This window comes from Tiliqua scincoides, chromosome 4, assembly GCF_035046505.1.
Source record: "Tiliqua scincoides isolate rTilSci1 chromosome 4, rTilSci1.hap2, whole genome shotgun sequence".
Taxonomy (NCBI): Eukaryota; Metazoa; Chordata; class Lepidosauria; order Squamata; family Scincidae; genus Tiliqua; species Tiliqua scincoides.
Window position 1 is genome coordinate 154,121,679 of NC_089824.1, and position 17,732 is coordinate 154,139,410.

The window sequence follows — 17,732 nt, forward strand, 5'->3', positions numbered from 1 at the left end:
AATTCAAGGCTTGGCATCTTCCTCCTAATCAAGGTGGCCTCTTCAGTAGGCAACACTGAACAGAAACTGCAGAAATCTGGCTAAAGAAACTTTTCTTTGCCACTACAATGCTTCAAACCCAGTTCTGCCTCTCCTCCTTTTGTCTCTTCCTGAAAAGCCTTTGAACCTGCAGTAAACACAGCATTATGTTTGGGGTGTCTTCCCCCCTTCAAATGATGTGCTGCCCCCCATCTCTCCAAACAAGCTTGCTCGACTCCCATGCAGTCTTTCCCCCACCCCTCTGTTTCTCTGCCTTGACATTTCTGAATCTCTATACTTTGAGGATTGTACCTGTAAATACCCTGGTGAGTTCTAATCTGCAGGTGCTGAGAGCTGATTTTATTGTTATCTCTGTCTGACAGCAGATGAGGAGGCATTTGATCACATTTGCTAATGTTTATGCAGCAAGTGCCCGCTTAAGCTATGTATGTTGTTGTCTGGTGCCCTCTGTTTAGACAGGCCTTTGAGAATGGCTGATGTTTTTGGACCATTCCTTCTGTTTGTGTGTGCATGCTGGATATCTGGTACTGTGATAAACAGATGTGTCCATGTAAATCAAGACTTGTCATATAAAGTCAGCAAGATGCGTAAGCTGGTGAGTAAACTAGGGGAAAGGAGGCTTAGCTGTAAGAGCTTCCCATAGCTTCACTGAGGTTGGAGAGATCTGATTATTTGGGGCAACTAGCTGAAGCCAGTTTGAATGAAAGAGGAGAGTCTAAAACCGATGATGCAGGTGGTAGAGGTATGAACCCCCAGGAGAATATTTAGCAGCTGGTCAGGATTTCTAGAAGCAGAATGACAGCTTTTCTGAATTTATTTCTGTTTATGCACTGGATAACAAAATTGCCCTTTTCTTTTATAAGATGTAGATATTAGATAGTACTGTATAGTGCAAGTGCCCTCTGCATCAGGCTGAAGATACTAGTTTTTTGCACTATATCACCCTACTTAGCATCTAATAACCCAGCATGGCATTGTAATGTTCATGCTGGTCCATTGATAAACTGGCTGAGCTACATTCTTTTGGATCTATTAGATTAGATCAGGGCACAACAGACTCTGGCCTGCAGGCTGGATCTGATGCCCTGCCTAATCCCTACCCCACATGGACAGAATTTACCATTCCATGGGGAGCCTCCTGCTCACGGCACCAACCCCCCTCCCCCCCTGAACTGCGCTGTGGCCAGTCGCTTCTGGGACCGGTCACCCCATTATACCCAGATTTCTGGGCATACGTGGCAAGCATGAATGCAGTTTGTGAGAGATCAGTGCTGTGAACTGGAGGCTCCCCAGCAGAATGGTAAGTGCCTTTTGCGCTGGGGAAGACTTTCCTGGTGTACAGCAGTCTCCACATTGGTGCTGTATTAGATGTTGGTTTCAGTCAAATTCTGTGTCTGAAATGACTTGTGGAGGAATCAATCAACAGCATTCTTAGCTTGGTGAGATAACACCTGTCTGGGGCTGTTACCTCAAGGCAGATGGGTAACCACCTTAAGAAGCTCTTGGCGTGTGTTAAGAACAATGCTATTACGTTGTGCATGATCAAAAATAGATTGCTGTTGTGTTCAATTAACATGGATCTTGACAACACATGTTGAAGGAAGTTGTACCTGCTTAGACCCTTACAGCTCAATTCTGACCAACTTTCTACCACCAACGCAGCCTCTAGGTATAGGAACAAATATTCCCTTACCTTGAGGAGGCTTCCAAGACTGCCCCTGCCCACAAAAGCAGCATGCATGCTCTTGGCATGGTTGCATTGGCGCTGGAAAGGTGGCTAGGTTTGAGCTGTTAGCCTAGGAAAGGACAAGGCTTCCATTCTCCGTAGTCATTGTTGGTTAACTCCTTTCCTGAACTCCACAGAAGCATCCAAAACCACTTCATGGGGCTGTTGCTGTCCCTGCTGCACTTGCCTCCCACCCAGTGTCAGGAATTCCTTCTAACTACCTAGTATTTGGTCTTTACATATGGAGCTGTGCAGTCTCTGGATGTGAGGCCTGGTTTCTAGTCTCATAAGGGAACTGGATGGTTGTCTTCCAAATGTTCTGAGCCCAGGAATAGTCTGAAAACTCCTGATAAAGTTTGTGTCTGAAGAGAATTAGGCCCCAATCTAAACCCATTTTCCAGCACTGGCATAGCTGTCAGAATGGGACATGTGCTGCATCCTGCAGTTGAGTGGCACTCATGGAGGACTCCTCAAAGTAAGGGAATGTTTGTTCCCTTACCTCAGAGCTGCATTGTCCTTACGTTGGTGCAGGAAAGTGGGTTAAGATTGTGCCCTTAGTTTGTTCATGGCCAAAACCTTGATAAGAAACTGACTGGGCATACCATGTACTCTACTTTGAATTTCTTGAAGGATGGAATCTCCTCAGACATGTGGTTCTACTGTTGCCTGTTCCATGGCAGTTCTAGACAATAATGTTTTGCCATCCTTATTCTTCCCAGTACTGCAACTGAAGGTCAAAGCACTTATGATGAAACCATATCCTACCCAAAACAGCCAGAAAGTTCTACTCGCGCATTCACCATTCAGGAAACGGCGCTTTGTGAGTCTTTTCATTTTGTCTAATGTTTTATGAGAGCATAGGGCTCATCGCACACACAATGTTGATACTGTAGAGTAGAGGCTGAGAGGGAGAGCGGCTTGCTGAAGGTTACCCAGTGAGTTCCTGGCAAAGTTGAGATTTGAATTGGCCAAGTCCAGATTCTGCACTTGGTCTGCAAGTCATTGCATTACAACAGCTTCTATAAACTCAGGCATCCTATATGGGCATGTTGGTAGATGCTGGTAGTTGCAGGTAGCCACTCCCATGCAACAAAAAAGTTAACCTCACAAGATATTTTCCCCCCACATTCTCAAGAAAATAACGTCTGTCCTGCTAAGCAAAACTGAACAGTTCTTTGCTGTACGGGATGTGGAATTTTTTTAATCACTTGCATTGATGCAACGGTTACCATAATGTCTTATTCTTTTGTATTCAATCCATCCTTCTGGTTTTTTCCTCTACTATTTTTCCCTTTTATCTCATCTGTGTGCCTATATGGAAGGCGTTCATGTTGTTATGTGTTAAACTTTTACTATCAGGCATTTCGAGTCCACTAATTTTTATACTTTAAATGCCGGTGGCCAATAAACTGAATTGATATACAAGCAATACAACTATTGCTTGGAATTTTGAGTAAGCAGTCCTGGATGTGCAATCATTAAAATAAAAAAGACATTCTAGGGCAGGTTAAGTTCTTGCATCACACTGTCCCTAAAGTGCTGCCTGCATAGTCTAAAGTAGTCCAAGTGGAAACATTTGGCTAATCTAGCATTGGAACTGAAACGCAATATGAATTATCACTAGCAGCATAATAATAGGGGAAAGAAAATGTACTAATGGTTTAAAATCCCTTTATTTTAGTTTCCAAGGCTGAAAAAAGGAAAGATATCAAGGTACGTGTTCTCACTGATGTTTCTTTACAATACATAGCATCATGCATGATTGGACTGTATTTTTTATCAATGAATATGTAAAGATTTGTTTCTCTTTAGTTCAGGAGGGAGGGTGACACACCAGCAGAGTCAATATGGGCATTTTCCAAATTTTTGACACGCTATCAAATTTTTGACATTTTTGACATGCTATTTTTGACATGCTATAGCAAAGATTCACCATTGCTGTCCTAGATCAAGTTTGGAATTTAGATAAGCATGTTACTTTAAGACAAATGCTAGATTGTTTTCTGTTTAGTTTGTGAAAACTAACGCTTTCTTCTCTTTGTTTTGCATAGAAACAAAACGTGTTTTCCACTCCTAGGTAAGGTTTTTTTTTTCTTTTTTTCCCCTTGAACTTCACTTTGTCTCTTGAAAACTAAGGCTTCTAAAACAACTGGATTTTTCTGTTTTAGAAATGAAACTACCCAATCCTATTCTTGTCTACTTGGAAATCGAGTCTAGTGATCCTTACCTACTCCTAAGTAAGGATTGTATAGGATTACAGCCAAAATGAACGCATAGTAGAGACTTAACTGTTCATGAACTTGGGGGACTGAAGCATATTCAAGAAGATCGTATAATTTTGTCTTTATGACACTGTCACCTTTAACATCTAATTTCTTGGCAGACCAATAGCAGAGTCTTGTGGTTGATTCAAGAATCCTAGTGCTTCTGCTCTTGCACATGTATGCGCGTACTCCCCTCCTTTCAGTCTAGAATTGGACATTCTGTTGATGTCTATGTAAATCTCTGTTGGTCTACATACAGGTGGGCTCTCTATCTGTGGGTTTGGAACTTGCAGATTTAATGTGGGTCCTGAACCTGCGATGGAGGGCCCTCACCTAATCTCCCAGATGCAACTGGAAGGTGCTTCTGGTTGCATCTGGGAGGTCAGGTGAAGGCCCAGACCTGTGGGTTCAGTTATCCACTGGTTTCAGCATCTGTGGGCATTCCGGAAATGGAACCCCCATGAATGCTGAAGGCCGACTATATGCTCACAGAATAAACAAGTTAAATATGTATATTCTGTTGAAATAAGTAGGATAAAGGTACAAGGGCTTAACTTTGATTGTGTCCTGTGATGTGTGGTATTCTCTGCTTCATTCTGGGACATGAGTGTGTTGTTGTGAAGTTGCCTTTTGAAAGTGTCCTTATTGTGAGCATTTTTGGATTCTGCTGACATGAGGAAGGCAGATCAAAGCAAGTGATGCATTTTGATGGGTGCTGGAGTTCTGTTAAAACCTAGAATGAATTCCATCCTCATTCTGTCAAATAACTAGTTCATCCTAGTAAATCTGGAGTACTATGAAAAATTAAAATGAATTCTACTACTCAAAGCACCCTAGCTAAGGAGAAAAATTCAGTGAGAACTAAGAAGTCACAGATTTGTGGCTCTCTAAAATAGACCTTTTTTTAAAAGGCAGGGCCTCTGGCCTATTGTCTCACTACAGTAAGCGGGCATAATCAGTGTTGCTGAGCTGCCAGAGTTTTGACCTTGGAGACTAAAGTGGAATGTACTGGCTGCAAATAAGCATTATAAAATCTCTCAAAATGACTCTTTCAGGTATGTCTGTGCAGATCATGGTGACATTCCAGGAAATGGTTCAGACCATTATTACCTTTTTACAGGTTCTCCAAGAAGAATGACAGTCTTTAGAGACTAGACTCTTATTTTTTAGCACGTTAGCCTCTGAGAAAGAAGTGTTCATTCTTTAAGGCTTCTGTGAGCAATAGGTGAAAAGCACCTGTGATGCTACTGATGTCAGTTCAGGGGTGTGTGTGTGTGTGTGTCAGTCTGATAATATGGTAGTACAGTAATTTGCCACCTGTCACTTTCTTCCTCCCACCAAGTGAGCATCTAGATATTCTGGGCGGCCCTAGCTGTCAACAAGGGCCATAGAAAACATACTGGCATGTCTGCCTATACTGAATATAGGATATGGGAGGAAGCCACACTTCTGAGAGCAGGCTTGACAATGTGCTCAGTGAACTTTAGCTGTAAGAGCTGGGAAAGCCTGGAACTGCCAAGAGCAATGTCTCTTCCTGGACTGACTTGGCAGGCTTCTACCTATCCTCAGTTACCTCTTCCAGGGGTCTTCCTGGATCTGTGGCTTAACCAAAAAGGAGATGTGGGCAGAGACCTATCCTCACCAAGGCATTTTTCTTTCAATAACTTCCTTCTTAGCTGGTTTGATTCTCCAGGCCCAATACTTGGTCTTCCTTATTACAGTCAAATCTAAACAATAGCCTTGTATGTCATGACATGCTTGGGCCTGGCAGAAGCTCTGGGTTCACCAGAAGTTAACCTGCCTCCACTGTCACCTTGGCCATCTGGCTGCTCGGCAAAGCAGCCAGGAAGGTGGGGAGAAGCAGAGTGTAGCAATTCTGCCCCTTGCCTGCCTCCTTTTCCCCTTAAATGGAATTGGTGCAAAGAAAGGGAGGCTGCACCAGAGCTGCAGGCAAGGGGACAGGATTGGGTCTGGGACTGCTATGCTCTGCCTCTCCCTATCTGCTTGGCTGATTTGCCAAGCAGCTGGCTGGCCAAGGCAGCAGCAGCACAAGGCTCTTGTGATTTTCTTCTAGCACCTCTGGGACGAAGAAGGGAGCTACAGCTTGTCTGATCCTCTTCCTGCTCATTCTCAGTAAGTGTGAATGGATTGGAGAATAGCCCAGTGAGCTGCAAGCCGGGGTGCTCTGAGCAGACCATTCCTCACCAGTTTGCCACCCCCCAACTCACTACTGGATGTGACATTCATGGGATGGGGTAGCCCTAGCCATACTGGTAACCCTACAAAAACCAGCTCAGGTTTTCCAAAGTGATTATTCCTTCAAACATGCACAAATCTGGGTCAGTACACCAGAAAAATTCCCCATAATATTGGTAGTTAAACTTCTCACCAGGGTGGCAAGCCATCTGTGTAAGGTTGCTCATCAGCCACCATACAGGTAGTTGAATGTTCTCCTTAATTTGTTTTCTGAAAAGATTTGCTGCACTGACAAGCAAATTTACAAATAGATGTAATGGGCTGCCTCTTGTGAATAACTTCCTGTGTTGGTATGTAGGGGAGCCATTGTCTGGCCTTTGGCAATATGCAGGTCCAAACCTGTTATGATATTTGTTATAATGATGTAGCGTAACATGTTTTTATCTGTTAACATTTAAGCTCTGAAAAAGAGGATGTACAGAAGAGAGGACCGCTTCAGAATCATGAAGTGCTGAAGCAACAAGCTAATGAAATGGGCAAGGTATTTTCAAAAAGATGATTTTTTAAATTTTTTTTTAAGTAGGAAGCAATATGTTGGGCTGGCAGGGGAGGATGGAATGTGCCTCCTTGGCAGCACAGCAGAACAGCAGCGTAGTGGGGCAGCACAGGAAGCAACAAGTCCCAAATAAAGCCACAAAAACAGCAGGCTCTTTGAGTATAGAAGCATGTATTGTAAAGGAGCAGGCAGGAGAGTAGTCATCAAATAATCCAAGGTCAGGTATACAGCAAGGCAGGGCAAAGATAAGCAATCTGAGTTGGTATCCAATCCAGCAGCACTTCACCATAGACATCCACCACATACAACCCACACCCAGTGACTGTACCAGCCACCTTTTATACCAGAGCCCACCAATCACAAACAGGGGTGACCTCATTTTGTGATGGATAATTCCATGGTGCTTTGCACCACTTTTCCATAAGCTTGCATTAAGCCTCTGCCACTCAGCACTTTTACCTGAGGTCACATGACTCCTAATTATGCACACAGGTATCTGTCATTACACATTGGGTTACAATGCTTGCTATACCAAGGCTATATACATCAGGGCTCTTCCTGCCACATCCTGGCTTATAACAATCTTGGCCTGTCAAAGGACTAACACAATGCAATGTGCATGACCATTTCCTTAGAAGCATTAAAATACACTCTGGTATTGTTCTGATGATCTTTGTGCAGACAGGGGGATTAAGATCATGGTGGCAAGCTCCCCCTTTTGCATAGATACTGTATTCCACTAATGGCCCATCTTTCTTTCCTCATGGAACTAAAGGTGCTGTATGTGGTGTCACCAGTCAATTGGTGATTCGGCATTAACCAGAATTAACTTGCTTTAGTTAAGGAGTTGTATTGGACTCTCCCTGCTATCCCACACTATACCATTAATAGTCTTTCTCCATGCCTTGACACTGCATGTGCAGTTTGGTGCCCTGCAGAAATGACTCATGCCTGTGTGCACGTTTACAATTACAAAGGGGATTGGACAGATTTATGGAGGAAACATCCATCACAGGTTACAAGCCGTGATGGGTTAAATGCAACCTTCTGGTTTTAGAAGCAGGAATTTCTGAATGCCAGATGCAGGGGACTACAGAATACAAATATCTTGTTGTCTTCTATGCTCCCAGAGGCATCTGGTGGCCACTCTGAGATACAGGAAGCTGGTCTAGATGGGTCCTGGCCTGATCTAGCTGGGTTCCTCTTATGTTGTGTTCTTATTTACTACAAATGGAGAGACCACAAATAGCAGTGAATGTGTTTTGAATTAGAATTGCAGCCACCATCATGTGACTGTTCCATGTGTGGTCATTGTATGTGTGATGGTAATAAGAACTGGTGTAGTCTAGTGGTTAAAAGAGATTACGCAATTCTGGATACCACAGCTGAGGAGGTATCAAATTGGAGCTTCCATGGTTTGAAACTTGTCTCTGCCATGAACTCACTTGATGATCTTAGGGAAGTTGCCCCCCTCCCAGCCTTGGCTGCAATTTGTGGGATTATGATTTTTTACTTACCTTCACAGGTTTATTGCAAGGACTGCATTGTTAATACATGTGAAACACTTTGCATGCTATCCAAGTGTTAAGAGGAGGAGGAGGAGGAGGAGGAGGAGGTGGTGGTGGTGGTGGTGGTGGTGATAGTAGTAGTATACAAATAGTGCTCTTGTTAGCTGTATCACTCAATAAGTGGAAATGTTGACTTTCTCTGGTCAGTATATGAACACTTGTGGTGGGAGAGTAGCCCAATGTATTCCACCACAGCTTTTCCATATTCTCCTGTGCACATCAAAAGGTTATTTCAGAGTACTTGTTCTTCTCTCAGCCCACTGATATTATACATTGTCTCTTGAGGCTCAGATTGATGGATGCTTTCTGATATGGGCATGGGTCTTCATAAAGAACCAAACTAAACTACATCCTTATCCAAGTTCATATTCGGATGTCTTGGGAACAGAAAAAGTTTCCAGTTCCAACAGCTGTCCTGTGTTGGAATCAGTAGTTTAGCTAAGGCAGGGCAAGGGGGTACATGACCCTGGGTACCAGGCCTGAAGGGGTGTCAAGCCGGGGGCATTTGGAGTGATTGTGTGTGGCTCTGAGCCACCCCTTTCTTGCCTTTTTTTCCCCCTGAGCACTGCCGTAACCTAAAGTGATTGGTGGTGGTGTTGTCATGTCAGAGCACTTACTTCTGGGTCAGTCACTTCTGAGGGCATAGCATCATGAGTCACGGCCCAGGGGTGCCAGAGGGACCAGCTATACCACTGGTTGGAATTTCCATACCTTGGTTTTGATTTGGTTTTTACTTCCCCACTTCTAAGGCTGACGTTTAAAGAGATGGCAGGCCTGATCACAGATCTCCAAAACCCTTAAGCAGCCATAAGATTAAAATGCTTTGTTACCAGTGTCGGAAAGTACCCTGTACTTGAAGTTGTCCTTTGCTCTTGTAGGATGAATTGGGTAAGTAAACAATGTAATGTTTGAAAAAACTCTTCTACCAACTGTTGATATGTTTTATATCAGATTGGTGATCATGGAGGTACGCTTGCTAAAGTGAAAATCAATGGTGAGAGCAGAAGTGGGAAGAACATGCTGCAAGAGGAACCCACACAGTCTTTCCCTGGGACAAGGCTAGCAAAACCTGGAAACTGTGAGTATTTTTTTGTATCAGGTGTCAATAACACTGAATTTTCCAGCAAGTGTGCATAGGATCATAGCCTTAACCTCTCTCCCATAGAGCCACCAATTCAGACAATAAGGGCACAATCCTATCAGTGTAAAGCACGTTTGTGCCTCCTCGTGAGTTGGCTGGACCAGTGCAGGGACGTGCGTCAGCCCACAGAGGTTGCATCCAGCCACTGCACTGATGCAGGGAGGGAAGGTTGCATTGGCCAAGCTTGGCCGGCGCAGGGGTCTGGAGAGGAGGTGGGAGGGAGGCATTCTGGGGTGGGGGAGGGTGTGCGGGGAGCAGGAGGCGAAGCTGGGACCTGGCAGTTATGCTGGATCCCAACCCTATTCCCTGAGCAGCACGGAGCAGCTTCAAGTTGCTCCATTCTTCTTGGACTTGTGCTACCCCCTGAGGTTGCACAAGTCCGAGAAGTTCCATTGGGGCTGTGGTGGCTTACCCAGAGGTAAGGGGAGGAGTTTGATTCTGGGGCTGAGTTGATTCTGACCCCAATCTTGCGCTGGATACAACACAGGCCTCCTGGCCTGCCTGTTCCAGTGCAAGATAAGATTGTGCTGTAAGAGAACAATTTCTTTCATTCATGCCTACTTTCAGTGCAGATATGCCAATGTAGCAATGAAGAACTTGAGCTACAAATCTAGAGATCCTGGGATCAAATATTGCCTATTGTTCAGTGGCCTCAGGCAAGCCACTTCCTCTCTGCCCCATGAGAAGAGAAGAGACCAGAACTTATAACAAAAGAGACAAGGAGGGATTCAACTATTCTGTCTGTCAGATTTGGTTGATCAGCTAAGAATAGAACAAGCCCTTGTTTTCTAAATTATTCCAGCCCCCTGTTGTGCAAAGGCTTGAGCTTATCCTGTCACTCAAAACGGGGAGTGCGCTTTCTGAGGCTGGAGGGTTGTATTGGAAAGAAGCCTGTGTTGCCTTTAAAGTTGCGATGACACACCTGTGCTGTTTATGCACCTCCTCTGACAGCTTCACTAATGTAGCCTGCTTTGCTTTCAAATATAAAAGAGCCTCCCAGTGTTTGGGAGCTGGAAGCTGGGCTTATTTCATGCTGTTACATCTCTTCCAAGTATAAACACTGCTGTGTTAAAGCCTAATTCTGCCGTTAGATGCATTTGTGACTCCCACGGAAAGCCATTAGTCTGCCTCAGCAGGGTTTGTATGATAGCGGAGAGAAAATGGAATGAGATCATTGGCTTTGTGAGTAGGGTGGAGAATGCTCAAGGGCCAGATGTGAGCCTACCTAATTGCAGAACAGCTGTATGGGAAAGGCTTTCAAAAATGTTTGTGCCTTTCCTGGAGGGACAGTATGTTGACACCACCTTGCTGTGGGTCTTTGGATGAAGTTCTGAACTCGCCTCCCTTTGGTGCCCCCCCCACCTGATCGTGCACTGAACCCTTCTATTCCCACTGATATTGAGGGTTCAGGACTTAACCTAGCCCTGTGGGCTCTCCGATGGGTGTGGAACCCTCAGCAAGTGCCCAACCCCTGGCGCTATACCTGGCAGTGTACCTCATTCAGTTTCAAAACCTGGAGACTAATGAATGTCTTTCAGCATCACTGGATTTGGGGTTTTGTATTTTGAGGGAAAATAATACATGTCAATTTGGTTGCATGTAACCTATATGCCGTCCCTCAAGGCTGTGCTTTGGCTGCTGTTGCCTTTCAGAAATTGCACTCAGTGAAGCCGTTTTTAACGGTTGCGATATAGAATGATTGATTAAAAATACATTCGTTGTTGTTGTGGGGCTTCTTTAATGGTTTAATTTCATGTGTGCAGTTGGCCATTAGTGGCAGGAATCTATTTGCACTTCTGATCTTCTGCTCTAGGAACAGGAAATGTCACATACTGCTTGGACGTAGACCTGGCTCGCACTTTTTGTTTCTTGCATGCTTAGACTGTTGCCCAAAGAGTTGAGGGCTTGGTGATCCTAGTAGGGGAGCTGGAGAGGGAAAGGTCGACAGTGTCAGGTTCATCTCTTTGCACCACCTCTTTTGACAAGTTCATTGTTACACCGGATGCTACATTCTTTCTAGACTACCTGCTATACTGCTGCATGTGTAGCTTTTGAAATGCCATTCCAACCCAAGACCTCTAGAAACAGTTTGTGGACAATCATGACCACAACATTGACAGTTTTTGAATTTGAGAATGTACTTTTGCTGTGGCTTCCATAGAGAACTCCTGGCACTCCTGAAGGTTTTCCCTTGTGCTTTTTTGGGCATAGGTTATTTGTCATGGTTGATCTATTATATACATACAGTAGAGCTTGTAGAATCCTTTTCCTATTTTCAGATGGGTACGTGTCCCTGGAAACCTTGAAAGTGGATGAAGAAAAAGCACAAGCTCTGGAGCTGGGTCCAAGAACTTCCCAGTCAGTGTCTGCTGTGGAGGAGCTGTACGATGATGTGGAAGGACTAGTGTGAGTGCTCTACAGATATCTAGTTTCCACTTGTAGGTTTAACCTTTAGAAGGTATTTCACTCTTTTTTTGTGTGTGACGTGTATTCTGGCCAATAGCATTTTAAAAAATCCTTTCTGTTGCAGTCAAGCCTCTGATACCATCAGCTCATTCACATCTGATACTGGTAAGTATGAGGCAACATAGTGGTATGTTTTAATGTTTTGGGTTTTTTATGTTAATGAAGGGGGTGATCATGTGACTGCAGTACTTTAGCACTCAGTCTAGCCAGAACAAAACTCTGTCATTCTTTCCAAAAGCCTGCCACATGTCAATGAATTCTCTATGCTTCCTGAACCAGAGGAATGAGTACCAGAATCTCTTTGTATGGATACAGCAGGAGGTTCAACCATGTTCCGTGACTAGTTGTATCATGTTTTCTGCACCATCAAGCATATTGTGTGCTGGAAGTGAAGCTATACATAACTCTGTCTCTGGCAAACTCACCTGCTATATCCTTCCTGTCTGGCCTGTATAAGGTCCTTGAGGGAGAGGAGGAGGTGGTGGTGGTGGTGGTGATGATGATGATGATATTTGTCTTCTGATTGTTCTCATTAGCTTGGAGAAGCCACTTACTTGCACACTGATTTAAAAAAAATCTATTTTTAAACCCAAGCAGATCAAAGTAAATATGCTGGTCTGTGACTGTAATAAAGATTTGATTTGATCAAAGTAAAAAAGAATGCAATATTAAAATCAGAAATCCATATGAAGACAAAAGTGAACAAGCAAATAATTGCAAACAGCAGGATTTAAATTTTATCTGAGTGATTTAATGAGTTAGGTCAGGGGTGCTCACACTTTTTTGGCTCGAGAGCTACTTTGAAACCCAGCAAGGTCCGGAGATCTACCAGAGTTTTTTTACAATGTTCGCGCCATCATAACATATAACATTTATGTGTACAATGTATGCTGGTGTACCTTGAGCCCCACTGAGTATAACAGGACTTACTCTTGAGTAGACATGCCTAGGATTAGGCTGTGAGGCTGCAATCCTAGCCACACTTACCTGGGAGTAAGCCCCATTGAGTACAGTGGGCCTTACTCCTGGCGTTTCCTCCCAGAGGCACCTGAAGGGGGGGTCAGCACTCTGCGATCTACTCATTTTGCCTCGCGATCTACCGGTAGATCGCGATCCACCTATTGAGCACCCCTGAGTTAGGTTCTACATGCATCCCGCACTCTGTCTTCAGTTGCCCACCTTCCTTTCCTTGGGGTTACCACAGTTAAAACTGCCAGAGGCTATAATTGTACTGTCAAGGAAAAATTGCCCTTTTATGAGAAACCGATTAGCCCACTATAATACTTAATAGTGGCAATTCAGTGTGCAATGGTTGAAGTCACGGTAATCCTTGTTTTTAATGTAACTTTGTTAACATTTCATTGGAGGAACAGTGGTGGCTTTTAATCTGCTCTTCTGGTTCAGTTATTTTATAAGACTTTTGGTCCAGGAATCTATGGACTGTACAGTATTAGCATAGCTTATTAAAATGAGTTGGTATATTTAAGAATCCAGCTGCAGTACCATATAGGCATAGTCCATTTAACAGGCCCTCATGTAGGGGTTTATAGACTGACTAATTCTAAGCATATTAACCTTCCGGTGGTTTCTTTATCCGCCTGTGGATATTTTCTCTTGTTGTGAATTTGAAGTTCACCCAGCCAATCCTTCCCTGTCATGTGCCCTTTTGAAATAAAATCATAATTAGTATCCTGAGTGCTGTTCCTATTTTGATTTAGCTTAAATGTATGCAAGAAATATGTGGTTACTTTTTTTGAAAATCTTAAGTTTCTTAGACGAAGGACACAGCAACTTATTAGGTCATTATCCCCAGTTTTTATCCTGGGGCAATTCTGTGAGAGAGGTTACACTCTCTACCAGCCCAGGGTTAACCAGTGAGATTTGTGATTGAGTGAGGATTTGAACATGGGTCTAAGTTCAGTGCCCTAACCAATGCATTGCAATACACTCAGGCTTGTGTTTATTTATCTATTTACCTCTTTGGGGTTTTATAGTCCTTGCTCACTATACTGTTTGCTAAGAATTGACTTGTCTTAAGGGAACTTGGTATACAATATAACATCCATATGCTTAAATATCAGAGGATCTAAAAAGACAATGTGGAAATTTAAGACATATGATCTCATAGTGTATTGTATAGAAAGAATGTTGTATGTGTTTTATTATATACTACACTGATGACTGGTGCTCCTTTTGGCCTTGAGGCTCAAACCTCTGCTTATTTACTTAAGTAGTCCATTGACACTCCCAGCACCTTAGAGCAGGTGTGTCAAATTCATTTCATGCAAAGGGCCAAATTTAGCACTCATGGTGCCTTCTGAGGGCTGGAAGTGACATCATTAAGCAGATGATGGCCAGAAATAAGCACTTTGTTCTAGAAACTCATTAGCTGCTCATGACAGAAGAGAAAATGTGCAAAGCTTGTTCATATTTTTAAGATATGAGAGAGCACAATTATAACAGGGGCCAGATAAATTGCTTCCTGGGTCCACAATCCGCCCGCAGGCCTTATATTTGACACTCCAGCTTAGAGCCTGCTTTTAGGATTTCTGTGGCATGTTCCCAAATGAGCATTTAACTATGGCATGTTCCCAAATGAGCATTTTGGAGATCTATACAAAGATAAATAAATATGAACGTTTTGGCATTGAATACTTGTCTAATTATTTGTGTTTGTATGTTAAGTTTCAGAAGAAACCTATGAAGATATTCAAAGTGAAGACTATAATTCAACAAAGCTAGAGTGAGTTCTGTCTTTGTATTGCCCTAAATTCCTATTTACCTAAATTCTTCTCATTGTCTCTCTCCCCCCCCCCCCCCACAGACACACACTACAAAGAAGAAAATCTCTGTTTTCACTGAGGGGTCCTCTAAAGGGCACTGTGTCCAATCTTATCTCCTTGATGTGTGTACTGTAGTACTATTTAATGAATTTTTGTCTCTCTTTTCTCCCACACGTTTGGGGCCTCAAGGCAGCTAACAGCATAAAACTGTACAATAAACAGATTAAAACAATATAATAACATAACTATAAAACAATTAACACAATAAAAACAGATCAAATCCCTATGGATCTCATAAACAAAACTGCATTTGTTAAGGGCTCAAAGTAAAAATGCCAGCTTCTCATGTCAGCAGTCAAACACCTTCTCAAATAAGGTCTTGAGGCCCTACCAAAAGGACCTGAAAGAGAGAGGAGTTCTTAGTTCCAAGGCCACAAGCAGGGCACCACCGCCAAGAAGGCCCTATTTCTCACCACCAACCCCTTCACCTCTTTCAGTGGTGGCACAATTAAAAGGGCCCCCTCTGGTGATCTAAGAAGAGAGGTAGGATTATAAGGTGGTCCTTCAAATACCCTGGTCCCAAGCCTTAAAGGGCTTTCAAAGTGCCAGTTTTGACTTTTAATTGTGTATGAGAGATGTATTTGTTACATTCATACATAGTTGTAGCGCCCTCAGCAAATGAGTTCTATTGGTCTACTCATGACCTCTACAAGTGGTCTCCTACATGTACATTTTCATGAAGACTCTTTCAGACATGTGCATGTCCTCCTGCCAAACCATACTAGGGTAGGACTAACTCATTCTGTTTAGTGCTGGAAATATTAACCTGCTCTTAATTCAAAATGGCTTCTGTAATAGGATCATGGAGTACTACTGCAGAATTAGGGTTTTCGGTGATACCTCAATTAAAAGACCTGTCTTGATTTAATGATTTCAAAATATTAACTTTCACATTTTAATCTGCTAAATCAAGGTTTTAATCATTTTTAAAGGGTATCTGTAAAAATTTCACAGTACTGTCCTTCTGTATAAGAACACTGACCATTTCTACTTAAGGTGGTGTTGCTCAAACTGTGGGTCCAGGGGCAGATAGGATACTTGGTGCCTTCCATTCTGCACCAGGCAACACCTGAATAGACTGAAGACCCCCAGCAGTGAACCCATCCTGATGCACATTGGATTTTTGGGGTGGTGAATGACTGTATTCTTAAAACACATTGGATGATGGAATAGTACATTCCCATAAAGAGGTACCGTGTTTGACCTAAAGTCATATTGTGTATGGCTTTAGGAGGAGGTTCAGTGCATCATGTTATATTTCTTTTCTAACACCTGAGTAGAATTTCTATACCAATGCACAGGTTCCTGTTTGCAGCAGTGGCAGGTTCTGCACATGTGTACCTGTGGAACAAATGATAAGGTGCTGGATTGGGGAGGGAGCAGAAGGCAACATAAGTTAGCTGAGTGGAACCCAAGTTCAACAAATTTGAGAAGTTTTGGATTAGTGTTGCAGCAGATGATTTCTTTTAGACTAATCCTCTGAATGCAGGTAACTTCCTGTTCAATCATTGATTGAAGTTACAATGGAGCAAGGGCCCCAGGCCCAATGGAGGATCTGCCTGGCTGGGCAACTCTGAAGCTTCAGTTCCAGTGACAGTCTAATGCACCATCAGAGGGTGGGCAGGGGTTGCCATGGGGCCCCAGCGTGTGGTCTTACACTATAACTTCCAGCAAGCTGTCACCAGTACCATTTGTGGCACCAGGATGAGGTCTCTTGTTATCTGGTGTGCTCCCTGGGGCATTTGGTGGGCCACTGTGAGATACAGGAAGCTGGACTAGATGGGCCTATGGCCTGATCCAGTGGGGCTGTTCTTATGTTCTTATGTTCTTATGTGGTTGTTTTGAAAATGACCATTGGTTTAAGGTTCCTGTACAGTATACCCACTTCACAAAGTTGTTGTCCAGATGACAATATAAGGATTAGCATTTAATGCAGAATTCTCATGCAGGATTAGATAACAGAATGATGAAGTCTACCATTATCTCCAACAGTAGCAGCTGGATGCCTCCTGGAAAGCAGAGCATAATGGAGATTGCCAGTCTCCTTTGTAGTCAGTATCTGGTACTTGGAAGTCACATTTCTCTGAACATGGATATTCAACCTACTTTCCATGGATTTCTCTAATCCCTTTCAAAGCCTTCTAAGATAGCAGGAATTATCATATCTTGCAGTGGTGAATTCCATAAGTGTAGTTATGAAGTCTTTCCTTCTGCCAGTTCTAAACTGCCAATAAATGTCACTTTCATAAATGATGGTAATGACAATATGCATAACTTAAAATTCGGTTTGATTTGATGTGTTGACCTTTTATTATTAACCTAACAGTGACAAAGTAGAAAAACCAAAGAAATTTGGGAAACTGTTCAAGAAAGGAAAATTCCATGTGAAAAATGCACATTTGAAAGAGAATTCTCGGTAGGTAACTTCTTAAAATTTCAGGATCAAGGGCAACTGTTTTAAATTATCATTCTCCTCTGTTCAGTATCTGATTTCATTCTTTATCAATTGCTTCAACCACCTGCGAAACTTTTGAATCTTGGGATGCTTGCTTTGCTGATTGCAGTATACCCATCTTTGCTAAAGGCTAGTACTGGGCTGGGGTACCTTCCTTATGAAGACAGGCTACAATGTTTGGGTCTCTTCAGCCTAGAAAAGAGGTGCCTGAGGGGGGGGGGGTTCATGATTGAGACATACAAAATATGAATAGAGTGGATAGAGAGACGCTCTTTTCCCTTTCACGTCAGAACCAGGGGACATTCACTAAAGTTGTGTGTTGGGAGAGTTAGGACAGACGAAAGAAAATATTTCTTTACTCAGCATGTAATAACTCTGTGGAACTCCTTGCCACAGGAAGTGCTTATGGCATCTTGCCTAGATGCCTTTAAGAGGGGATTGGACAAATTTCTGAAGGAAACATTCATCACTGGTTACA

The 17,732-nt window shown here is 43.1% G+C and overlaps 2 protein-coding genes across 2 annotated transcripts in view; one reads left to right on the top strand and one right to left on the bottom strand.

Annotated features, from left to right (window-relative positions):
* Positions 1-17,732, top strand: part of FYB2 (FYN binding protein 2) — a 41,130-nt gene that overhangs the window by 13,469 nt on the left and 9,929 nt on the right. The window contains exons 6-11 of the mRNA XM_066624604.1: positions 6,685-6,766; positions 9,301-9,427; positions 11,770-11,896; positions 12,021-12,061; positions 14,642-14,699; positions 17,126-17,215. Coding sequence (XP_066480701.1) covers positions 6,685-6,766; positions 9,301-9,427; positions 11,770-11,896; positions 12,021-12,061; positions 14,642-14,699; positions 17,126-17,215 — 525 coding nt within the window. The remainder of the gene's footprint in view (positions 1-6,684; positions 6,767-9,300; positions 9,428-11,769; positions 11,897-12,020; positions 12,062-14,641; positions 14,700-17,125; positions 17,216-17,732) is intronic.
* Positions 11,359-17,732, bottom strand: part of PRKAA2 (protein kinase AMP-activated catalytic subunit alpha 2) — a 48,741-nt gene continuing 42,367 nt past the window's right edge. Inside the window, exon 10 of the mRNA XM_066625592.1 lies at positions 11,359-11,416. The gene's annotated coding sequence lies outside the window, so the exon portion shown is untranslated. The remainder of the gene's footprint in view (positions 11,417-17,732) is intronic.